This window comes from Lucilia sericata, unplaced genomic scaffold (assembly GCF_015586225.1).
Source record: "Lucilia sericata isolate MDLA Ls3-8-SP2 unplaced genomic scaffold, ASM1558622v1 Contig000284F_arrow, whole genome shotgun sequence".
Classification (NCBI taxonomy): domain Eukaryota; kingdom Metazoa; phylum Arthropoda; class Insecta; order Diptera; family Calliphoridae; genus Lucilia; species Lucilia sericata.
In genome coordinates, this window is record NW_023994309.1 from 338,283 (window position 1) to 359,592 (window position 21,310).

At 30.9% G+C, this 21,310-nt stretch overlaps 1 protein-coding gene across 1 annotated transcript; it reads right to left on the reverse strand.

Moving 5' to 3' along the window:
• Positions 1-697: 697 nt before the first annotated feature.
• Positions 698-19,745, reverse strand: LOC119603221. Its single transcript, XM_037955197.1, has 20 exons — positions 19,225-19,745; positions 18,845-18,989; positions 18,595-18,780; positions 17,316-17,570; positions 16,551-16,704; positions 15,834-16,028; positions 15,761-15,765; positions 12,752-13,290; positions 5,746-5,905; positions 5,493-5,681; positions 5,182-5,436; positions 4,966-5,119; positions 4,703-4,897; positions 4,565-4,628; positions 3,134-3,649; positions 1,756-1,915; positions 1,505-1,693; positions 1,194-1,445; positions 974-1,127; positions 698-896 (listed from the first exon to the last, which is right to left on the reverse strand). The coding sequence occupies exons 1-20, from the start codon at positions 19,684-19,686 to the stop codon at positions 698-700; spliced, it is 4,428 nt and encodes a 1,475-aa protein (XP_037811125.1). The 5' UTR covers positions 19,687-19,745.
• Between the last annotated feature and the right edge of the window lie 1,565 nt (positions 19,746-21,310).

The following is a 21,310-nucleotide window of genomic DNA, read 5'->3' on the forward strand; positions in this document are numbered from 1 at the left end:
AGTCTAGTCTAGTCTATAGTCTAGTCTAGTCTAGTCTAGTCTAGTCTAGTCTAGTCTAGTCTAGTCTAGTCTAGTCTAGTCTAGTCTAGTCTAGTCTAGTCTAGTCTAGTCTAGTCTAGTCTAGTCTAGTCTATAGTCTAGTCTAGTCTAGTCTATAGTCTAGTCTAGTCTATAGTCTAGTCTAGTCTATAGTCTAGTCTATAGTCTAGTCTATAGTCGAGATGGAATTTGTCATAAAAAAGAAATGAAGTTTCTCCAATAAATTTTATGAGGACGGTTCATGATGGATATATGTATGTATATATAAGATTCCGACTTTTTTTCACATTTGTGTGGTTTGTGGTATTGGTGTATATTTCAAACATAAATATGTACGTACATAGTTATTTAAGGGTTAATTTTATTGAAAATAAAGAAAAAAACTTAAGAATGTTATTTTTTAAAAAGATAATTTGTAAATGAATAAAAATAATAATATTTTAAATCATACATTTGTAAATCACTGTTTTTGAAAATATACTTAATTTGGCAGCATATATTTAATTTAAAATATGGTTTTTGAAGATGAAGTTGGCAATTTTGAAAAATTTGAGGAATATGTACAGCCACTTCTTCGCTGATCTTGGTTCTTAGAGAATCTTTGAAATAATAAAAATTTAATATAAATAAATATTCGAATTCTATAAAACATTATGAATTACCTCTGTTTCAATAGTTTCAAAATTTTCGGTTTCAAGACGAACAAAGAAAATATTAAAATTCCTTGAATGGCGTTGGCGAAATCCGAAAATACAAACACAATCTCCCAGTTTTCATATTCACGCATACAATACGAAATAATATCGAAAAGCCAGGATATGCCCATTATTAGGAATAGACGTAGAATGACAATAGCACTTGAGAGGAAATAGAGAAAGAGAAATGTATATAGGATTTATATATTTCAGTTTTTCGGAATAAGCATAATACTCACTTTTCTTGAAAGAATTTCTCTTTATGTGTCATTCTGGCCATATCACGTCGGACTTTATAGATTTTTGTTGTTATGTGAGAAAATGTTACAAAATTGAAAATCAATATAACAAGATTAGGTCCATAAAAATATATTGCAGCCGACCATTTTTCAGCTGAAAGCAAAATAAAGTACACACCTAGTTAGATAACATATCATTCATAAAAATTTCCTCACTTACTATTTAACCAACACATTTCCACACCAATTCCAGGTTTATAAATTTCATCCACATTCGACAGTTCGATACAAATAGCACAGAAGGTCGCCAGGCCAGCTCCTAACCAGGTAAACAGTGAATAATAAATAAACTGCAGTTCATTCTTAGCAGAATTCAATTCAATATTAGTTTCTCTGAAATTTGTCCAAATGTCAAAACATAAAACACCCAACCATAAAAAGGCCGCCATAAAGAAAAAGTAACAAGTGAAACCTTAAAAAGATTTTTCTAAAATTAATCCAAATAATATACATATCAAATCAATAACTCACCCAAAATACTGCAGGGTATAACGTCGAATTTTAAACTTGAAATATTGATGAAAGTAATAATGGCATAACCTACGGTCAACGATATCAAATAAGAAATCAAAAGTTTACCACGCAGATTTCCCCTCAATTCTTTTAACACTAAATACACCAGTATGGTGGGTATTAAAAATACAACCGATATAGTCATGGCTAAAGTAAAAGTTAATTTGTTAAGAATTTTTAAAAATTTAATTCAATCGTGTTTTGTTTACCATATGTATTGAGGTATAATTGCCAGGATCCAATATTCATAATGGGACAACTGAATGGAGTTAAAACATATTCATTAGACTCCTCGTCTAAAGAAGGCGAGTAACAATAGTCCAAAGTGTCGAGTTCAGACCCATCAGATGAAATATATAAAACTCCATTCTGGAAAAAATAATAGGAAAACGTAAATGGAAAAAATTTTTAGAAGTAACTAACTAACTAACTAACTAACTAACTAACTAACTAACTAACTAACTAACTAACTAACTAACTAACTAACTAACTAACTAACTAACTAACTAACTAACTAACTAACTAACTAACTAACTAACTAACTAACTAACTAACTAACTAACTAACTAACTAACTAACTAACTAACTAACTAACTAACTAACTAACTAACTAACTAACTAACTAACTAACTAACTAACTAACTAACTAACTAACTAACTAACTAACTAACTAACTAACTAACTAACTAACTAACTAACTAACTACTAACTAACTAACTAACTAACTAACTAACTAACTAACTAACTAACTAACTAACTAACTAACTAACTAACTAACTAACTAACTAACTAACTAACTAACTAACTAACTAACTAACTAACTAACTAACTAACTAACTAACTAACTAACTAACTAACTAACTAACTAACTAACTAACTAACTAACTAACTACTAACTAACTAACTAACTACTAACTAACTAACTAACTAACTAACTAACTAACTAACTAACTAACTAACTAACTAACTAACTAACTAACTAACTAACTAACTAACTAACTACTAACTAACTAACTAACTAACTACTAACTAACTAACTAACTAACTAACTAACTAACTAACTAACTAACTAACTAACTAACTAACTAACTAACTAACTAACTAACTAACTAACTAACTAACTAACTAACTAACTAACTAACTAACTAACTAACTAACTAACTAACTAACTAACTAACTAACTAACTAACTACTAACTAACTAACTAACTAACTAACTAACTAACTAACTAACTAACTAACTAACTAACTAACTAACTAACCTAACTAACTAACTAACTAACTAACTAACTAACTAACTAACTATAAAATTTCAACGGACTAACCGCTTAGAAGTGACAAAATTACTTTCCTCTTCATACCACTGTGCAACGGTTAATACCCTAATCTTCAACATGGTACAACGATCAAACACTATGCATTGTCAGCAGTGTATTTCAAATGAAACATTTTTAAATCAAACACACTTTTAGAAACTTAAACCACAAAAACTTTGCAATCAAACAACACATAAAGACAATAATACATTCTCTCACATTGACGCATCCTTTCAAAAATTCACAATTTTAGCACTCCCTTTTCAACTTGCCTTCTTTAAAATCCATTCATCGAGTTCCGTATCTAATGCCTCCGGTTCCCGACAAGGTAAACCCACTTGTAAGGTAAAATGTTCTAATAAGTTTACCGTTTCGACTTTATCATTTTCCCCCTGTAAGGGCAATTTCCATTGTACAGTCATTTCCGAAGTTAATTTTTCACATTTACTCGTATTGCCCCTGTCGTTGAGATACTCATCCTTTTGGCAACACAATTTCATACAGGGTTTATTTTCACAAACACAACCTCTTAGATGCAGCGGTACCGATACCCTTTTCTCCAGAAATTTCAAATGATAATCATAGAAATCTTGTTTTTCGGGTGGTATTAAAATACCCTCATACAGATATGAACCATTTTCGTACTTTTCAAGATTGGTTAAATTTACGGTATTTTTATAGTGACATATTTCCTCCTTATTATCGTCATCCTGGGCAAATGTCCAGGGTACACCAATATAAATTTGCCACGTTAGGAGTGTCAAAAATATATATAAGTTCATTGTAATTTAAATGTATTTAAATTATTTAGTAATTTAATTTTTGTGTAATTCTGTGTTCTCTAAGTTATTATATTCTTAAATGATCTTTAAAGACTGATTATAGAAATGAAACTGATAAGTTTATTGAAACATTTGTTTTTTTTTTTTTTGTAATACTTATACATATTTAAAAATACAGAAAAGTTGGAACTAAAATAATATTAAGAAAAAAAAAATAAATAAAATACCACAAGTATCACATAGACGTACCAAGTGTTGGTATGTATATAGAGTGGTTCTCAAATATCGCGGTATAATGTGCCATAATATAGTCATTGTTGATAAAATCATTTTGTGTTCAACAAATCTTTACAAAATCATAATTTGTTTTAAGAAATAGTCGTTGTATCAAATCGTATACACTTCGCTACATAACTGGCATAAAACTATATACGAGGACTTCTACCGATATCTCTGTAACGCACAGAAATCTTGCAATTATATCTATAGAATGATTTAATTCCATAAGTAAGTACTTTCCAAATAAACATCAATCCCTTTAACAACTTCTATAAGGTACTGAGTACTTTAAAACCTAGGACAGAACTGTCATAAAACCTTATAAGGGCCCTTCTACCGATATCTAACGAAAGGACATAAATCTCATTTTAATATGATTAGAATGATAAAATTTCATGAGTAAGTATTTTCCACACTAACATCAAACGTTTTAATAATTTCTTATACGGGGCTTTCTAACGATATCTTTCGGCCCTGCATTGTTAGGTATTATGTGCTCGGACATTCTCGGCTTAACTTTTGACTTGTTTATTATATAAGAAAAAGTATAGAAATTCGGTTTATAGTTTATTTTGTTTTAATTTCTAAACATTAGTAACTGATCTTTTAACATTTAACTAGACTTAAACGCAGAACTTGAACTTTATTAGTCCTAGCAATGGGTGCTGCATGTAGTGCCACTATTACGCGGCATGTAGTTTGGGGTCTTAACAAATCTATGAAATAATAACAAAATTTTATGATTAAAATTTATCATATTTTATAGAAAATTTAAATTACCTCTGTTTTAGTAGCTTCAAAATTTTCGGTTTCAAAACAAACAAAGAAAATATCAAAATACCCTGAATGGCATTTATGAAGTCGGAAAGTACAAACGCAATATCCACATTTTCATGTTCACGAACACAATAAGAAATAATATCGAAAAGCCAGGATATACCCATTATTAAGAATAAACGTAAAATTACAATAGCACTATAAGGGCAAGAGAGAAAGAACTTCTTATTAAAGCAAATCCAGCCGTGCGATATCCTAATACTCACTTTTCATTTAAGAATTTCTCTTTACGTGTCATTCTGGCCATATCGCGTCGTATTTGATAGATTTTTGTAGTTATATGGGAAAAAGTTATAATATTGAAAATTAAAATAACAAGATTAGGTCCATAAAAGTATATGGATGCTGACCATTTTTCAGCTGAAAAATAATAAGAACACGATTTAACAAACTTTTATAATAACTTAATTTAATAAACTTACTATTTAACCAGCACATTTCCACTCCAATACCGGGCTTATAAATATCATCCACATTTGGTGACAGTTCTATATAAACAGCACAGAAAGTAGCCAACGCCGCCCCAGACCAGACAAACAGGGAATAAATTATAAATTGTTCACAATTATTTTCATAATTCAACTCGATACTAGTGTTATTAAAATTCATCCAAATATCGAAACATAGAACACTTAACCATAAAAAGGCCGCCATAAAGAAAAAGTAACAAGTGAAACCTTAAAAAAACTCATTAACAAAATATATATCATATCATACGGTCATAATAACTCACCCAATATTCTACAGGATACAATACCAAATCGTAAATGTGAAATATTTATAAAACTAATTATGGTATAACCTACGGTCAATGACACTAAATAACAGATCAACAGTTTACCACTTAAATTTCCCCTCAATTCTTTTAATACTAAATACACCAATATGGTGGGTATTAAAAACAAAACCGATATAACCATGCCTATTATAAAAATTATAATTATTTCGGAGTCTTTACACATGGAATTATATAACATTTGTCTTACCGTATGAATTTAAATATATACGCCAGGAGGCATTATTGACAATCGGGCAACTGAAAGGTACTAATATGTATTCTGCAGTATCGTTGCCTATATACGGTGAGTAACAATAGTCCAAAGTATCCAGTAATGAGTCATCCGATGAAATGTTTAAAATTCCATTCTGAAAAAAATTATGTAAATAAGAAAACGGTAACAGATTTATTTTAAATGAATATACATTTTATGGGTCTCAGTATAATGATCGAATTCGAAAATCTAGCATTGAAATTGGAAGATTCTATGAGCAAGAGCCAGTTATTAGCATAATATTTTAAACCTATCGTCAGGCAAAAACACAGAAGTGACTATATAGTTATGACTATCAAAACTTCTGAAGACTATAAATATGACTATAGTCAATACTATTGATTAGGCTACAGTCAAAACTATAGACGAGACTACATTCAAGACTATAGACGAGGATGTAGTCATAACTATAGACGAGATCATAGTCAAGACTATAGACTAAACTATAGTCAGGACTATAGACTATAGTCAGGACTAAACTTTATTTAGGACTACAGATGATATTATAGTCCGGAAAATAGACGATACTATAGTCAGGACAAGACTAAAGGCGATGATGTAGTCGTGCCTATAGACCAGACCATAGTCAAGACTTTAGATGGGACAACAGTCAAGACTATAGACTAGAATATATTCGAGACTATAGACAAGACTATAGTCAAGACTATAAACGAGACTACAATAAAGACTGTAGACGAAACCATAAACGAGACTATAGTGAAGACTATAGACTAGAATATATTCAAGACTATATACAAGAATATAGACGAGCCTATGGTCGAGACTATGGTCAAGACTATAGATGAAACTGTAGTCAAGACTATTGCCAAGACTAAATTGACAGAAGTATAGAAGAGACTTTAGCCAAGATTATAGAGGGGAGTATATTCAGGACTATAGACCAGACTTTAGCCAGGACTATAGAGACTACAGTCGGGACTATAGACAGGGCCATAGTTATACCAGACTATAATCAGGATTATAGACTAGACTATAATCAGGATTATAGACTAGACTGTAATCAGGATTATAGACTAGACAATAGTTAGGCCTAAACTATAGTCAGAACTATAGACGATACTATAGTCAAGACTATAAACGAGATTATAATAAAGACTGCACAGTGGGGCAGAACGGAAATTTTTTGGAAATAAATCTGGCATTTCTAAACGGCTGATCCGATCGGGATAAAATTTGGTGTGAGCGTAGCCAAGGAGTATTCGAGTTTAAGTTTTGAAGATGAACCCTGCAGATGCCCCAGGGACGGCGCTGTGGCGGCTCAAAGTAGGGTACCTACGACATGTAAAATTTTTAAACTCGTGCCATTTTTTTGTTTTTCACCCAAATACAAAGATTTTTATATTTTGTGAAAGCGCTCGACATGCTTGGACATACTACTTATCTCTTATAATATCCGAGTTATAGGCATTTAAAAATTTAGTGATACAAAATTTACCATACCTTGGTCCGCCTTTTTTTGAATACCGGGCGTAATTTTGGACCAATTGGACTCAATTTTTTCTTGTTAGTTAGACAACAAAATTTCCAATAATATACAAAAAAATTCAGATCAATATCATTTACTGATCCAAAAATATACGTTTTTTAATTTAAAAATTCAAAAAATTTTAGATTTTTGGCGTTTTTTTGCCAAAAATGTGTCTTAACTCTTTTATTAATAAAATAAAATTTTCTTTAAGAACATATAACAATTTTATAGTTTTCTAAAAGGTATCTTTACGCAGAACGCTTTGGCGTAAAAAACTTGTCCTATTTTTTGAAAATGTTGCCACTGCGTCCTTCCGAATGTGACCTATTTTTTATCAAAACTTCAACTTTGGGCGACATGTTCTAAAATCCCAAAGCTGGGATCAGAAAACTGAAAGCACTTTTGGAAACCTCAATATGTTTTCTATTTACTCCAAAAGTATTTTCCCAGCCCTGAAAGAAATGTGGACCCTATGGGCAAAAAAGTAAAAAATCCCATTTTTGGGATTTTCATTCCTATTTTTGGGAATTGCGGGATGCCCTTTGACCTTTTCAATTTTTTTTTTGCATTTTCTTATTTGAAATGACAAATTTAACCAGCGTTGAAAATTTCATTGAGTTTTGTTCATAAATAAAGATTTTGTCATATATTACATATTTGTTTAATTTCTAAAACTATGATTTATATCAAAATTTTAATAGGGTCGCAGATAGCTACAACAATTTAGTCCATATTTATCCCTTAATATCATTTTTTAGTTAGATATGGAAATTCTCGACCCTTTACAAAAAATTTCAAGCCAATATCTCAATTACATTCAAAAATATGTTCATTTAAACCTGTGTCCTTTAATTTCATCTTTTTCATATTTTAGTATTAAGTATGAGAGAACATACATTTGGTGTTGAATAAAATATTTGGACAATTTTTAAAATTATTTAGTTAATTATTTTATTAAAGACTATAACATTGTATATACAATAAAAAGTTATAATTTTATTATGAGCCACGCACAACAACACCTAAATCACCCCACACAAACCACCTTTCCCGCCCACCGAAATATAAAACACAATTTAATACAATATCATCAGTTAGTATAATAGCTTTTTTTATTTGAAATGTTTATCTTAAACATAATACAATTAATTCTTACAACCTACTTATATAGTTAATTCCTAACACTACTTATTTTCTATAAAATAATCTGTCATATCGGTATACATATCCAGAAGGTAATATAAGTCCTTTAAATCTTCCTTGTTTTGAGATGATAGAGTTTCATAACAAATCCATCTTTTTCGCATAGTTGAAAGAACAGGATCAGAAGATAGAAGTAAACTATTAAAAATATCTTCATTCTGTGATTGCCTGGAGCATTTTCTTGAGCTGAATAGTTGAACATGCTTAAAATCTCGATTCCTCGCTTCCTGGGCTTCTTCTGTTAACTCTCCAAGTGGAAGAATATTCGATTCAATTATTATTTGACCATGACACAATACTTTGTGTACTGTTGGTGTTAGTTCCCTCCATGGATACAGAGATACAAGTAATTTAGAAATTTCAGATGTATATTCCCCAAATCGATTTCCATTAATTTTATGTTTACTATTCAGTGCCATTAAAATAGTGTTAACTCTTCGAAGCAACTCCTTGTCGATTCCAGTTATTTTTGAAGTAATTTCAAAATCACGAAAAAACCTTCTCGCCGTATTACCGTCATTTGTACTACCGCAACTTGGAAGTGGTTTGTCGATGTTTAATCCCATCTGAACTTTAAATTCTTCTTGGATTCTGCTTTTTTCCGCAGCTCTCAGTTCTTTCAATTCTTCATTATTTTTTGTTGATTTAGTAAGATTCTCTAGCACACTTCTATATTTGAGGTCGTATGCTATGTGTAAAAAGTAATCCAAAAATCGTATTCTGGCATGAAGTGGTGAAATTCCGAAAGACAGGACTTCTTCATTAATACTTCTGCTTTTGTTTATATTTGAGAATTGCGACTTTTTCTCATTACATATTGAGCATCTCCAGAAGGAAGAAGTTTCTGTTATGGCATTGCTGACCTTTCCATCAATCATTGTTAAGCTTAGCTGATATGATACGTTAATAGAGAATTCCTTTATTTTTATGCAAATGGGCTCCAGTGCATTTATTTCATCTTTTAAATATTCCACTAAATCTTTTGTTGTTTTCTTTGACTCCTTTATATGTTCAAATCCAATTGATATATATATCTTCAAATGAATTTCCGATGCTTGACGATGATGGATTAAGGGAATATGAACGAATTCGTAATGGCACTAATGATGACATAAATACACTTTTGTAGTCTGCTAATGTCCGACTTCCACAAGCTTGTTTATATTCTGGAAGTGCTGATAAACCGTCACATCCCCACTTACATATTAAGACAACATCACAGTTATGAATTTTCCTTAGTTGGTCTTCTGAAAAGTCTGACACAATTCTTGTGTTTTCGAGCAAAGATGATATATCAATACAAGCTTCCACATCATTAACAGCAATAGGTGATGGTAGGATAGTTTGTTTTTTTTTCCTAGATCGCCTTCTATGATGGTAATATATTGTGTCCTTTTTCATGCAGAGCTTTCCTTAATATTTGGTACTTATTTCGACTGAGACCCAGTTCCAACATAAGCGCTATTGCTTCCTCTTCAGTAAAATTTGATTGTGATGTTGGAGTTGGTATACTTTCCACAATTCGCTTAAGTCGTTTTGGTGATGCATTAGAAAGAATAGTTGCAATATGTACGACATCCATAGGTTGGTTTTCCTTTTTCAGCATTTCGTTAAATGTATCAGCAATTTCCTCATTTGAGATTGAAAAAAGTTTTTGTGTGACCCTCTTTTTTTTGACCTTGAACATAAGTCTTCGTATGACTTGCAAGGCGCTCCTGTTGATGTGTTGAAAGTTGAGATTTCCGTAGTAGTTTCCATCCAACTACAAAATTTTAATAGAAATTTCTTTTGATTTCCATCCACAGACTTACTTTTTACATCAAAAAGTTTTAAAAAGTTTTCGATTTTTGATATGCCTGTTTTGTCTACTTTTCTACTATATGTAGTTTTTATATAATTTGAAATGTCTTCAATTCTTTCTGGCCCTTTTGAAGGTACATTAAAGGACACAGGTTTAAATGAACATATTTTTGAATGTAATTGAGATATTGGCTTGAAATTTTTTGTAAAGGGTCGAGAATTTCCATATCTAACTAAAAAATGATATTAAGGGATAAATATGGACTAAATTGTTGTAGCTATCTGCGACCCTATTAAAATTTTGATATAAATCATAGTTTTAGAAATTAAACAAATATGTAATATATGACAAAATCTTTATTTATGAACAAAACTCAATGAAATTTTCAACGCTGGTTAAATTTGTCATTTCAAATAAGAAAATGCAAAAAAAAAAATTGAAAAGGTCAAAGAGCATCCCGCAATTCCCAAAAATAGGAATGAAAATCCCAAAAATGGGATTTTTTACTTTTTTGCCCATAGGGTCCACATTTCTTTCAGGGCTGGGAAAATACTTTTGGAGTAAATAGAAAACATATTGAGGTTTCCAAAAGTGCTTTCAGTTTTCTGATCCCAGCTTTGGGATTTTAGAACATGTCGCCCAAAGTTGAAGTTTTGATAAAAAATAGGTCACATTCGGAAGGACGCAGTGGCAACATTTTCAAAAAATAGGACAAGTTTTTTACGCCAAAGCGTTCTGCGTAAAGATACCTTTTAGAAAACTATAAAATTGTTATATGTTCTTAAAGAAAATTTTATTTTATTAATAAAAGAGTTAAGACACATTTTTGGCAAAAAAACGCCAAAAATCTAAAATTTTTTGAATTTTTAAATTAAAAAACGTATATTTTTGGATCAGTAAATGATATTGATCTGAATTTTTTTGTATATTATTGGAAATTTTGTTGTCTAACTAACAAGAAAAAATTGAGTCCAATTGGTCCAAAATTACGCCCGGTATTCAAAAAAAGGCGGACCAAGGTATGGTAAATTTTGTATCACTAAATTTTTAAATGCCTATAACTCGGATATTATAAGAGATAAGTAGTATGTCCAAGCATGTTTTTTCAAGATCTCGTCGAGCGCTTTCACAAAATATAAAAATCTTTGTATTTGGGTGAAAAACAAAAAAATGGCACGAGTTAAAAAATTTTACATGTCGTAGGTACCCTACTTTGAGCCACCACAGCGCCGTCCTTGGGGCATCTGCAGGGTTCATCTTCAAAACTTAAACTCGAATACTCCTTGGCTACGCTCACGCCAAATTTTATCCCGATCGGATCAGCCGTTTAGAAATGCCAGATTTATTTCCAAAAAATTTCCATTCTGCCCCACTGTGGACTGTAGACGAAACCGCAAACGAGACCATAGTAAAGACTATAGACTAGAATATATTTAAGACTATAGACGAGCCTAGGGTCAAGAGTGTAGACGAGATTATAGTCAAGATTAGACCAAAGTTAAGGCTATAGATGAGACTATAGTCAAAGTTATTGCCTAGACTATATTGTCGGAAGTATAGAAGAGACTATAGCCAAGACTATAGACTAGAATATATGCAAGACTATAGACAAGACTATAGACAAGACTATAGGCAAGACTATAGACGAGCCTATGGTCAAGACGAGACGAGACTATAGTCAAGATTATAGATGAAACTATAGTTAAGGCTATAAATGAGACTGTAGTCAAGGTTATTGCCTAGATTATCAGATGTATAGAAGAGACTATATCCAAGACTATAGAGCGGACTATAATCAGGACTATAGACGAGACTATAGCCTGGACTAGAAGCTATAGTCAGGACTATAGAGACTACAGTCGGGACTATAGACTAGACTATAGTTAGACTAGACTATAATCAGGATTTTAGACTAGACAATTGTCAGGTCTATAGACTAAACTATAGTTAGGACTATAGGCGAGATAATGGTCCGGACTGTAGATGATAGCCAAGACAATAGACGAGACTTTAATTTAGGACTATATACGTGTCAGGGCTATAGATGAAATGATTGTCAGGACTATAGATACTATAGTCAACATATATATAGGCAACACTTATTTATACGAGTATCGGTATTGACATATGTAGGGATTTTTTTATATGTATTTTTAACATAGGGGTTTTTCAAAGTTCTGATGACTGCAGTCAGAGACTATAATAAAGTGAAAGTCATCATTAAATTTACTTAGACTATAATTTTTATATAAACTATCAATAATTTAATTTTCCACTTCTCACGTTCCGATTTTCTTCTTGGGGTAAAATACTGTCTATGTACAGTTTAAAAACGAACCAGTTAAAAATCAAACTACTTACAAATATGTATCTTTAAATATTTCCCCTTATTGACGCATCTTAAGCAATTTGGCTAAATAATATATTTTAAAATCCTTCAAACATACCTCTTTTAATTTCCATGATTCCATATTCTTATCTAGTGGCTTCGGTCGTTGACATGGTAAACCCACTTGTATAGTAAATTGATCGAATATATTAACCAGTTTTGTTTTACTATTTTCGCCATATATTAACATTTGCCAATCAATTTTCATATCCGGAGTTATTTTTTCACATTTACTCAGATCATCCTTATAACTGAAGTACTCATCCTTTTCGCAACACAATTTCATACAGGACTGTTTCTCACAAACACAACCTCTTAAATGAACCGGAACTGTTTTTCTTTTGTGCATAAATTCTAAGTGATAATCGTATAGATTTTGTTTTTCGATTGGTATTATAATGCCTTCATATAGATATGAACCATTTTCGTACTTCTGATGATTAGTTAAATTAACGGTGTTTTCATAGGGACACTGTTTATCTTTTCCATCAGCAATTTTGGAAGTGGCTGCAACTTCAATGTATATTTGTGTTATTAGAAGTGACAGTAATATTGAAAAATACATTGTATATGGAATGTATCCGATGATATTGTATTCTTAAATGACTTCTTAAGACTGAACATTTGTAGCTTTTACATATATTTGTTGTAATTTGAAAATACAATACGAAAAATACATATTTAAATGAGAACCACATCGGCATATAAATATCATATTTAATATATTAACATATATTTATAAGTGATTCCCCAGCAGTTCGGGGGACGGTCCCAAACTAACACTTAGGGATTTACCCTAAAGTTAAGTTGCTATTTGAACAAGTAGCAAGTCAACTATCATTCCATTGATAACAAAAACGCAGTCCCAGTGCTAGTCACTACAAGACAAATAGCCTTTTCTCTACTTTCTTGGGAACAGTAAAGTGTCGACTTTCTCCGACTTTCTTGGTAAAATGAACTCTAAAGAGACGACATTCATCATTCTCGTTTACAAAGGGAACTTTATTAGGTATTAGTGATGCATTAACACTTTATCGAGCTTTTGGGTATCAAATGAACCAAGAAAATCTGGGTTCTACTTCCCAAAGACATTAACAAGACATTGAAATCACTATAGATGGTCCTTTCAGTTTAGTGGTGTTTGTATTAATTATAACAATCGTTAAATGTTTTGGCAACATCGTTTCGGAATTTTATATACCTAGTCCCCATAAAAATATATTCTTTAAATAAACTTCAAAATCTCATAATTAAAAACGTTAATTAAGAACCTTTTGCAAAATAAAACGAAAACCGGGCCGCTGGACCTTAACGTTCATAACATAAACAGAGCTTAAGTTCTAAAACATTCATAATGATCGATCCATAATATATCACATCCACTATAACAACCCCTTTTACAAAGTATCAATTTAAGCTCGATAAATCGTTTAAAAATTAAGAATAAGAAATTTATAAATAAAATTAAAAAATTTTGCTTTGATTTATTTAGTGGTCACGGCATTTTTGTCAAATATTTTATTAATCTGAACGATTGGGAAACACTGTAGCGTCAATTTTTATTGCTGCTGGAGAGTATTTATTCGTTTGAAGATTTATAAATGTCTTAACCGCGATAAGAAAGCTCAACAAAGTTTCTGAATTACAAATACACCCAAATTCCTGTATTTCTAACAATATGTTAGTGAGCCCTTCTGGTAAATTGAAAAATTCGTTATAACGAGATTCGTTTTTATTAGATAAATAAATAAAAATAATTCTATAACATTTATATATCCACTTCCAAAACATAAGAGTATCGATATAAAACATTAGGGAATCACAGCCATATTTATGCGAGAATATGTAATAATTGGACTTCTATGGTAAAAAAAATATTCCATGATGTCTTAGTAACCTACACAACCATAATCGGTAGGTTATAATACGTTGGCGCTGCAAGCACCGATAGATTCAGAATCACTTTCATTCGAGCATCGGATGGTACAATTACCGAGCCATACATTTGAAAATTAAATATCGAATATCTGATGGTAAATGAAATCAAAAGTGTCCCATGTTAAGATTTAACCGGACCTGCTGATTTTTTCCCACGGTAGTTGATTCAACATACTTACAATTAAAGCAGCAATACATCTGACTCACGCCCGGTATATATATTTATCATCCTGATTCGCTGATAGTTCTATTAAAAAACAAATACCAGTAGCTAATCCAGCAGTCAGTCATATAGAAGGGAACTAGTGAAATGAATCATGCGTTTAAATATATTCATGGCATAGCTTTAATGTGAATACTTTAGGTGACGTTCAAGGTACGTTCTGAATATGAAAACCTTCTATTTTCTAATTTGGTCTCAAATTAGGTTTTTCAGATATAGTGTCATGAAGTTTGAAGAATTACCATTTTTCAAGACCCTCTTTATGGTGTATTGCAATCTTGGGGTAAGGAGGTGGTACCAGTACCTCTATTCTACCGGGAGTATAAACAGGTGATGTCACTTCTCTCCTCGGACTTTTCAATGAATGATTTGACATAGAGTCAAACCAGATAACTACAAAATCAGATGCTAAGGGTGACCAGTTGCCCGCAGGACTTGTCCTGGCTATATTCGCGAGAAAAGTGAATTGCTGGTTAAAGACAAATGCACGGTGAAGTTTATATTTCGGGATAAGTTAGTTGATGATGCCGAATGACAATACATAGTTACCCCACAGAGGACTAAGCGTTGGAAATTGGTTGATGTTAAATGTGTTCTCTGTGAGGCTCTAGGTGTTGTTGTCGACTCAACAGAAGCCAACAGAAGCGATATTCGATATGCATCTCGAAAGTTAAGCAACCGGGCAGTAATGGTCCGAGATTTGATAGATCAAGTACTTGAGCAAAGTGCACTCCAGTATGGAAATTTCATATATGTAAATTTCCACCGAGAGACATTGAGATGTATAGTATACAAAATTTTACATTTATTTCAAGAAATTTTACAAACAAAATGAATATAGGTTTTAAAAATAATTTTCCTTCCTGAACATTCAAAATATTAAGGTCTCCAAAGTATCAGCTCTACGAAATCTGTGGAAAAAATTAATGTTTTAATGAAAAACAAAAAAAAAAAAAAAATTAACAATCTATATATTTACCTCATTTTTAAAAGATACCATACTTTTGGTCTTAAAACAAAACATATAAATACCAAAATGCCTTGAATAATATGTACAAATTCCGCAATTGAAGAAATTAAATCACCTGTGGTACCGGCTGGTATAAAGTACGATATAATAGTTAATATCCAAGGAATACCCATTATTAACATTAAACGCAGAGTAATAAGTGCACTGTTAAATAGATTAAACAATATATATTATACTTTTTATCGGTTCATTCGATATTGGCCAGTTTTAATGCTCAAGAGACTGTATCAAGAAGCTTTTTTTATTTACATTATCAAGCTTTCAATAGTAAGATCATATATCATCGATATATCGAAACTAATGGTGTAGAAGAAACAAGATTAAATAAATCTTTAGCTTTAAAACGATTGCTCTGTTATAAATGATAATTTCACATTCATTAGGCGGAGTTGTCGGACTAACCGTTTAAAGCAGTGATACACGTTTGTCAGATCTTACAACGTTGTCAGTAAAATGTTCTGAAAATGTCAATCTTCTGAACTTACAATTTTTTTGGAAGACATTTTCTGTACATTTTGCTGCCAACGTTGTAAGATCTAACAATCGTGTATATATAGCATTAGATATAACAGATTTATTTTCCACTTTCGAATAAATGTAAATCTTGACATATTTTGTTTCCTAAATTATGAAAAGATTTCTTCTATTATTAGGATCAATACTTACTTTTCTTTGAGGACTTTCTTGTTTTGTTTCAATCTGCCGGCATTTCGTCGTGTCCTGTAGATATTTATTATCAAACGTATAAAAGTAGCTAAATTGAAGAGTACAATTAGAAGGCAGGGTCCAAATAAATATAACCACGATGATTTCTTGGTAACTATAATGAAGATACAATATTATTAATATTTTATAATCGATCAGTATGTATATAAAACTATTCTGTGCCGATGTTAGTAGAGAGACATGTCAGTTTCCTACTTGGAGCTTTCCTTGTGGACATTGATTATCAAAACTTAAGTATGTATATCTTTGCATAGTTCATACTTTAGCCTTGACTGTAAGTTATATATAAGACGTTAGGTCTGTCGATATATATGCATAGTAGAAAGAATTATAAAAATTGTTGTAAAATAAAGTTTGTGATAACTTGGATAATCCACTGTGGGAATCATTGTAGGACAACTTTTATAAATTAAAGGAAGAAATCTCCGTATTAATGTTAATGTGAAATGTAGTTCGATCAGTACGATAATCAAATGTATTATTTAAGCTTATATAAAACTATTATATTCTGATGTTAGTAAAGGTGAATGTTAGTTTCCTACTTTGAGTTTCAGTCATGGAGGGTCAGGACATCCATTTTCAAAACTTATATATATATCATAGCATAGTCTGTAAGTAAATATTGACTATAAGCTATATATAAAACGTTAGATCAGTCTACAAAGTCTAAATTATATATTAATCTCTATATGTAGATTTACTTACAATCAAACCAGCAATAGCTATCACCAACACCCGACTTATAAATATCATCGACATTCTCTAATAGATCCATATAAATACACATTCCAGTAGCTAGTGCAGCAGTTAGCCATACATATAGAGAATATATTAAAAATTGTTTAAGATTCTTTTTTAAATCCCATTCAACGGTAATTGTATTAAAATTTTTCCAAATGTCCAAACATAAAATACTCAGCCATAAAATAGACGATAAATAGAAAAAGTAACCGGCGTAACCTAAAATATATAAAAGATATATAATAATATAATTTTTATATAAAAGTGAAACACTTTTTTTTCTGGGAATAACTCTAAAACTTCATGTTATTACTCATAAGGTACTGATAACAAGAAAACAAAAAAAAAAATAATTTTGTGAGCGAATCCTCCGTTCAATATGTACATATAATGATCATTGTCTATAATCTTTTCGAAATGGGTCTCAAAAACTTTGCGGACAATTTTGACATCTACGTATTTTGATTATCTACCCTTCAGTCCGCTTTAATTCATTTTGTGGAGCAAAACTATTCAAACAAAAATTTTAAAAATTATCCTTTCCATAATCAGTTCAAAATCATGGAATTTTTTAGACTCATTTCGAAAATATTGCAGAATTGTTTTTAACATAACTATTGTACTGATATAAAACGAAGTACTTTTAAAAGAATAACTTTTATTACCACTTCAAAAGTAGATCTAAATGAATTTTTTACCTTCTGTGAAAGTGATCTTTATTGACTTCCAAAGAAACGAAAATAATGATTTTTTTTAATTGAAGATATATATTTCTGTACTGAAATTTTTTTCACTTCCTAATAACTTTCAAAAAAAGAACATAAAAATTACTTCCTGAGAATGACTTGAGATGTAGTGAATTTGGAATCAAATAAAATGAACATCCCACCTATGACAAGTCTGTGTTAAAATCATGACTTCCTAAGGTCTTTTTCAGTATTTCCATGGAGTAAATTCTACTTCCTTTTCACTTCTTTAGAAGTTATTTGTTTGCTGGGTAGCCGAGTAGTCATTGTAAATCACATAAATGAACGTATACAGCATCTGTATATTCACTGGCAAGATGACTAATGAATTAGAAAATATTTATATAACACATTATTAGACTACTTCTATGTAATCCAGACGACATATAGTAGTCATAGAAAAGTATGTTGTTAGGTAAGTAATTACAATTGAAAGCTATTACTCAGTTTTTGCTGGGAATTACTAGTCTATAGGGTATATATAAACATATTCTTACCTAAAACATAACACGGCACAGGATCAAGAAAATTTCCCGCATTTATAAACACTAGAAGGGCACACATTGTTGAAAATGACAGCAAATAGCAAATGAAGAGTTTACCACCCAGCGGTTTTCTTAATTCTTGTAAAAATAAATACAACAATATTGTGGGTAACAAGAACACTAGATTTACAATCGGGTCTAAAATAATGGAAACATTTTTCTTTTATAAATCTTCAAATAAAAATTATATAATTTATATTACTTATCATAGATAGATATTTTCGCCAAGTGAATGGAGCACGACAAGCGAATGGACTTAAAACATTTTTCAAAGTGTCTTGATTTAAAACTGGTGAGAAGCAATAAGCAGAAATGACATCGCTATATTTCAGATTTAAAAGTCCATTCTGGAAATAGAATTAAAACGTTTTTTAAATTAATAGTTATTTTACACATCTTAATTTAGACAATTTTTTATAAAAAACTGATCTCCTAAAAGGCTTTTATGTATGTTTAAGGGGTCAAAGTTGCGGAGTGATTTTTTTAATTATTTATGGACTTACTTAAGCAAGTACTAGTCTAAGGACTCGATTGGTTAATTTTTGCCACCAGATTTTTTTTTTTATAAATCTTAAAGCTTACCTCCTGCAAAATCCAGAATCGGTTTTCTCTGTCTATTGATACCGGATTATCACAAGGCATATTCACACGAGTGGTAAAATGTTTAAATACATTCATATATTTTATTTCATTAGTCTTTAGTAATATTGGTAATATGTGCCTAACTTTAATTGGCTGAGTAAACTTTTCGCATGTATTCATAACGGATAAAAACTCATCCTTTTCACAACACCATTCCATGCAAGGTTTCTCCTCACAAACACAACCTCTCTCATGCAAATGAACTGTATCTGAACCGTATAAGCCCTGCTTTTCGAGTGGTATTAAAATGTCCTCATAGAGATATGAGCCATTATTGAAACGCTGGTGATTGGTTAAATTTACAGTATGTTCAAAGGGACATGGATCCATTTGAGCAGTTGTCAATGGAAGTATGATGTTAATTAGCCATGTTAGAAGTTTTAGATGTATTAGAAGATCCATGCTAAATTATTAATTTAAATTACAAAAAAAAATATTTTATTTTTCACCGTGATATATTCTTAAATGACTTTAAAAGACTGATTAGAGAAATTTACCTTATAATTGTATTTGTTAATAATATATAGTTATAATTATCTTACAAAACTACATTAGGGTAGTAATATTAGTTTATACAACTGTTCATTACACTCAATTTCGTTTTGTCAACATAATGAAAATTTTCTTAGATGACTTTTAACGTAAATATTCCCAGCAAAATCTTTACTTACCCGGTAAGTAGGTAAATAATGGTGTCAAAATGTCCATAGACCTTATGACACACCTTAAAGCGACATAATGTCCATGGACATTATGTCACTTTTTTAAAATGTCATAATGTCCATGGACATTTCTTAAACTGAAATGTATTGGAAAATTTGTTTAGAATTTAAGAAAGGAATACACTTATCCCGAAAAGATTCCTTTTAAAAAGTGTCTTGGATAGCCAGCCTTCGGCCGTGCTCAGGGGTTTTAAAATCTGGAAAATTTCGAATACTGCCTTCGCTAAAAAAAAGCCTTTGTTGATAAATGGACTCTTTGAAATCCTTGGACTTTCGGTCACATTGCTCTTGGACATTGTGACACTTTTGAAATTGATATTATGTCCATGGACATTATGACTCAATTTAGTGTGTCATAAGGTCTATGGACATTATGACACTGGGCATTATGACACACCACCCACGTTCCCAAGACAATTGGATCTCCGTTCCGGAACGACCCGATTCTCAGTCGACCAAAGATTGTTAACTCAGCAACAACTGTGACAAAAACTTCCAAAATCGACTACGGTTAGAAACTCTACGTAATTCCCTATACAATCGACTACAAATTCTATTCAAAAATATTAATTTAAGTTATTGATAACCACAACTCATTACCAAGTAATATGTGAAATAACTACATTTTCTACAATACTCATTACCCAAATTTGAAAATATTTACATCGTAATGAAGTTTTATGAAAAGTTTTCAATTCATTATTACTAATCCATTATCTAAGTACTTACATAGAATGACTAAATAATAGCTTTTTATAGAGAAGTGGTAGGGTATAGGCGAGTGTAAGCGATTAGAGTTCCACTTTTTAGAATTAAAATACAATCAGCGAAAATGGAATACCACAAATTTAGAATAGTTATAGGTATAGTATAATTGAGTCACAGAATTGATTCAGTAGAATTAGACTGAAATATATATTATTAAACAAATATTGTTGTTATATTTTATAGGGGTTTTCATGCAAAATTAATTTTGCCCTTTGATTACCTCACAATAATGGAATTTGGAGTAATTTGATGAATCGATTAGGACATGTTTTTAAATCGTAGGTACGGTTTTACTACCATTTACTCTTCTGGAGTTGTAGCTTCATATGTTAGCTTTTTGGCCAAACATTTGAATTCCGACATTTGATCTGAATTAAAAGCTACTGTGGACCTGTAACCAATGTTTCCAAAGGCGCATGCTGAAATCTTATGAATTCTTATCGAGCACAAATCAAGAAAAAACTTTTTACCAAAAAAAATATTTTGGGATTTATTCAATCCAGATATCCATTAATCAGTCATCATACCTTTATCTC

Coding starts and splice junctions, on each gene's coding strand:
- LOC119603221 (XM_037955197.1), bottom strand. CDS start 19,686: ATGGATCTTCTAATACATCTAAAACTTCTAACATGGCTAATTAACATC. Junction 18,990..19,224: donor GATTCTGGATTTTGCAGGAG/GTAAGCTTTAAG, acceptor TTCTATTTCCAG/AATGGACTTTTAAATCTGAA. Junction 16,029..16,550: donor AAGAAAGTCCTCAAAGAAAA/GTAAGTATTGAT, acceptor TCTATTTAACAG/TGCACTTATTACTCTGCGTT.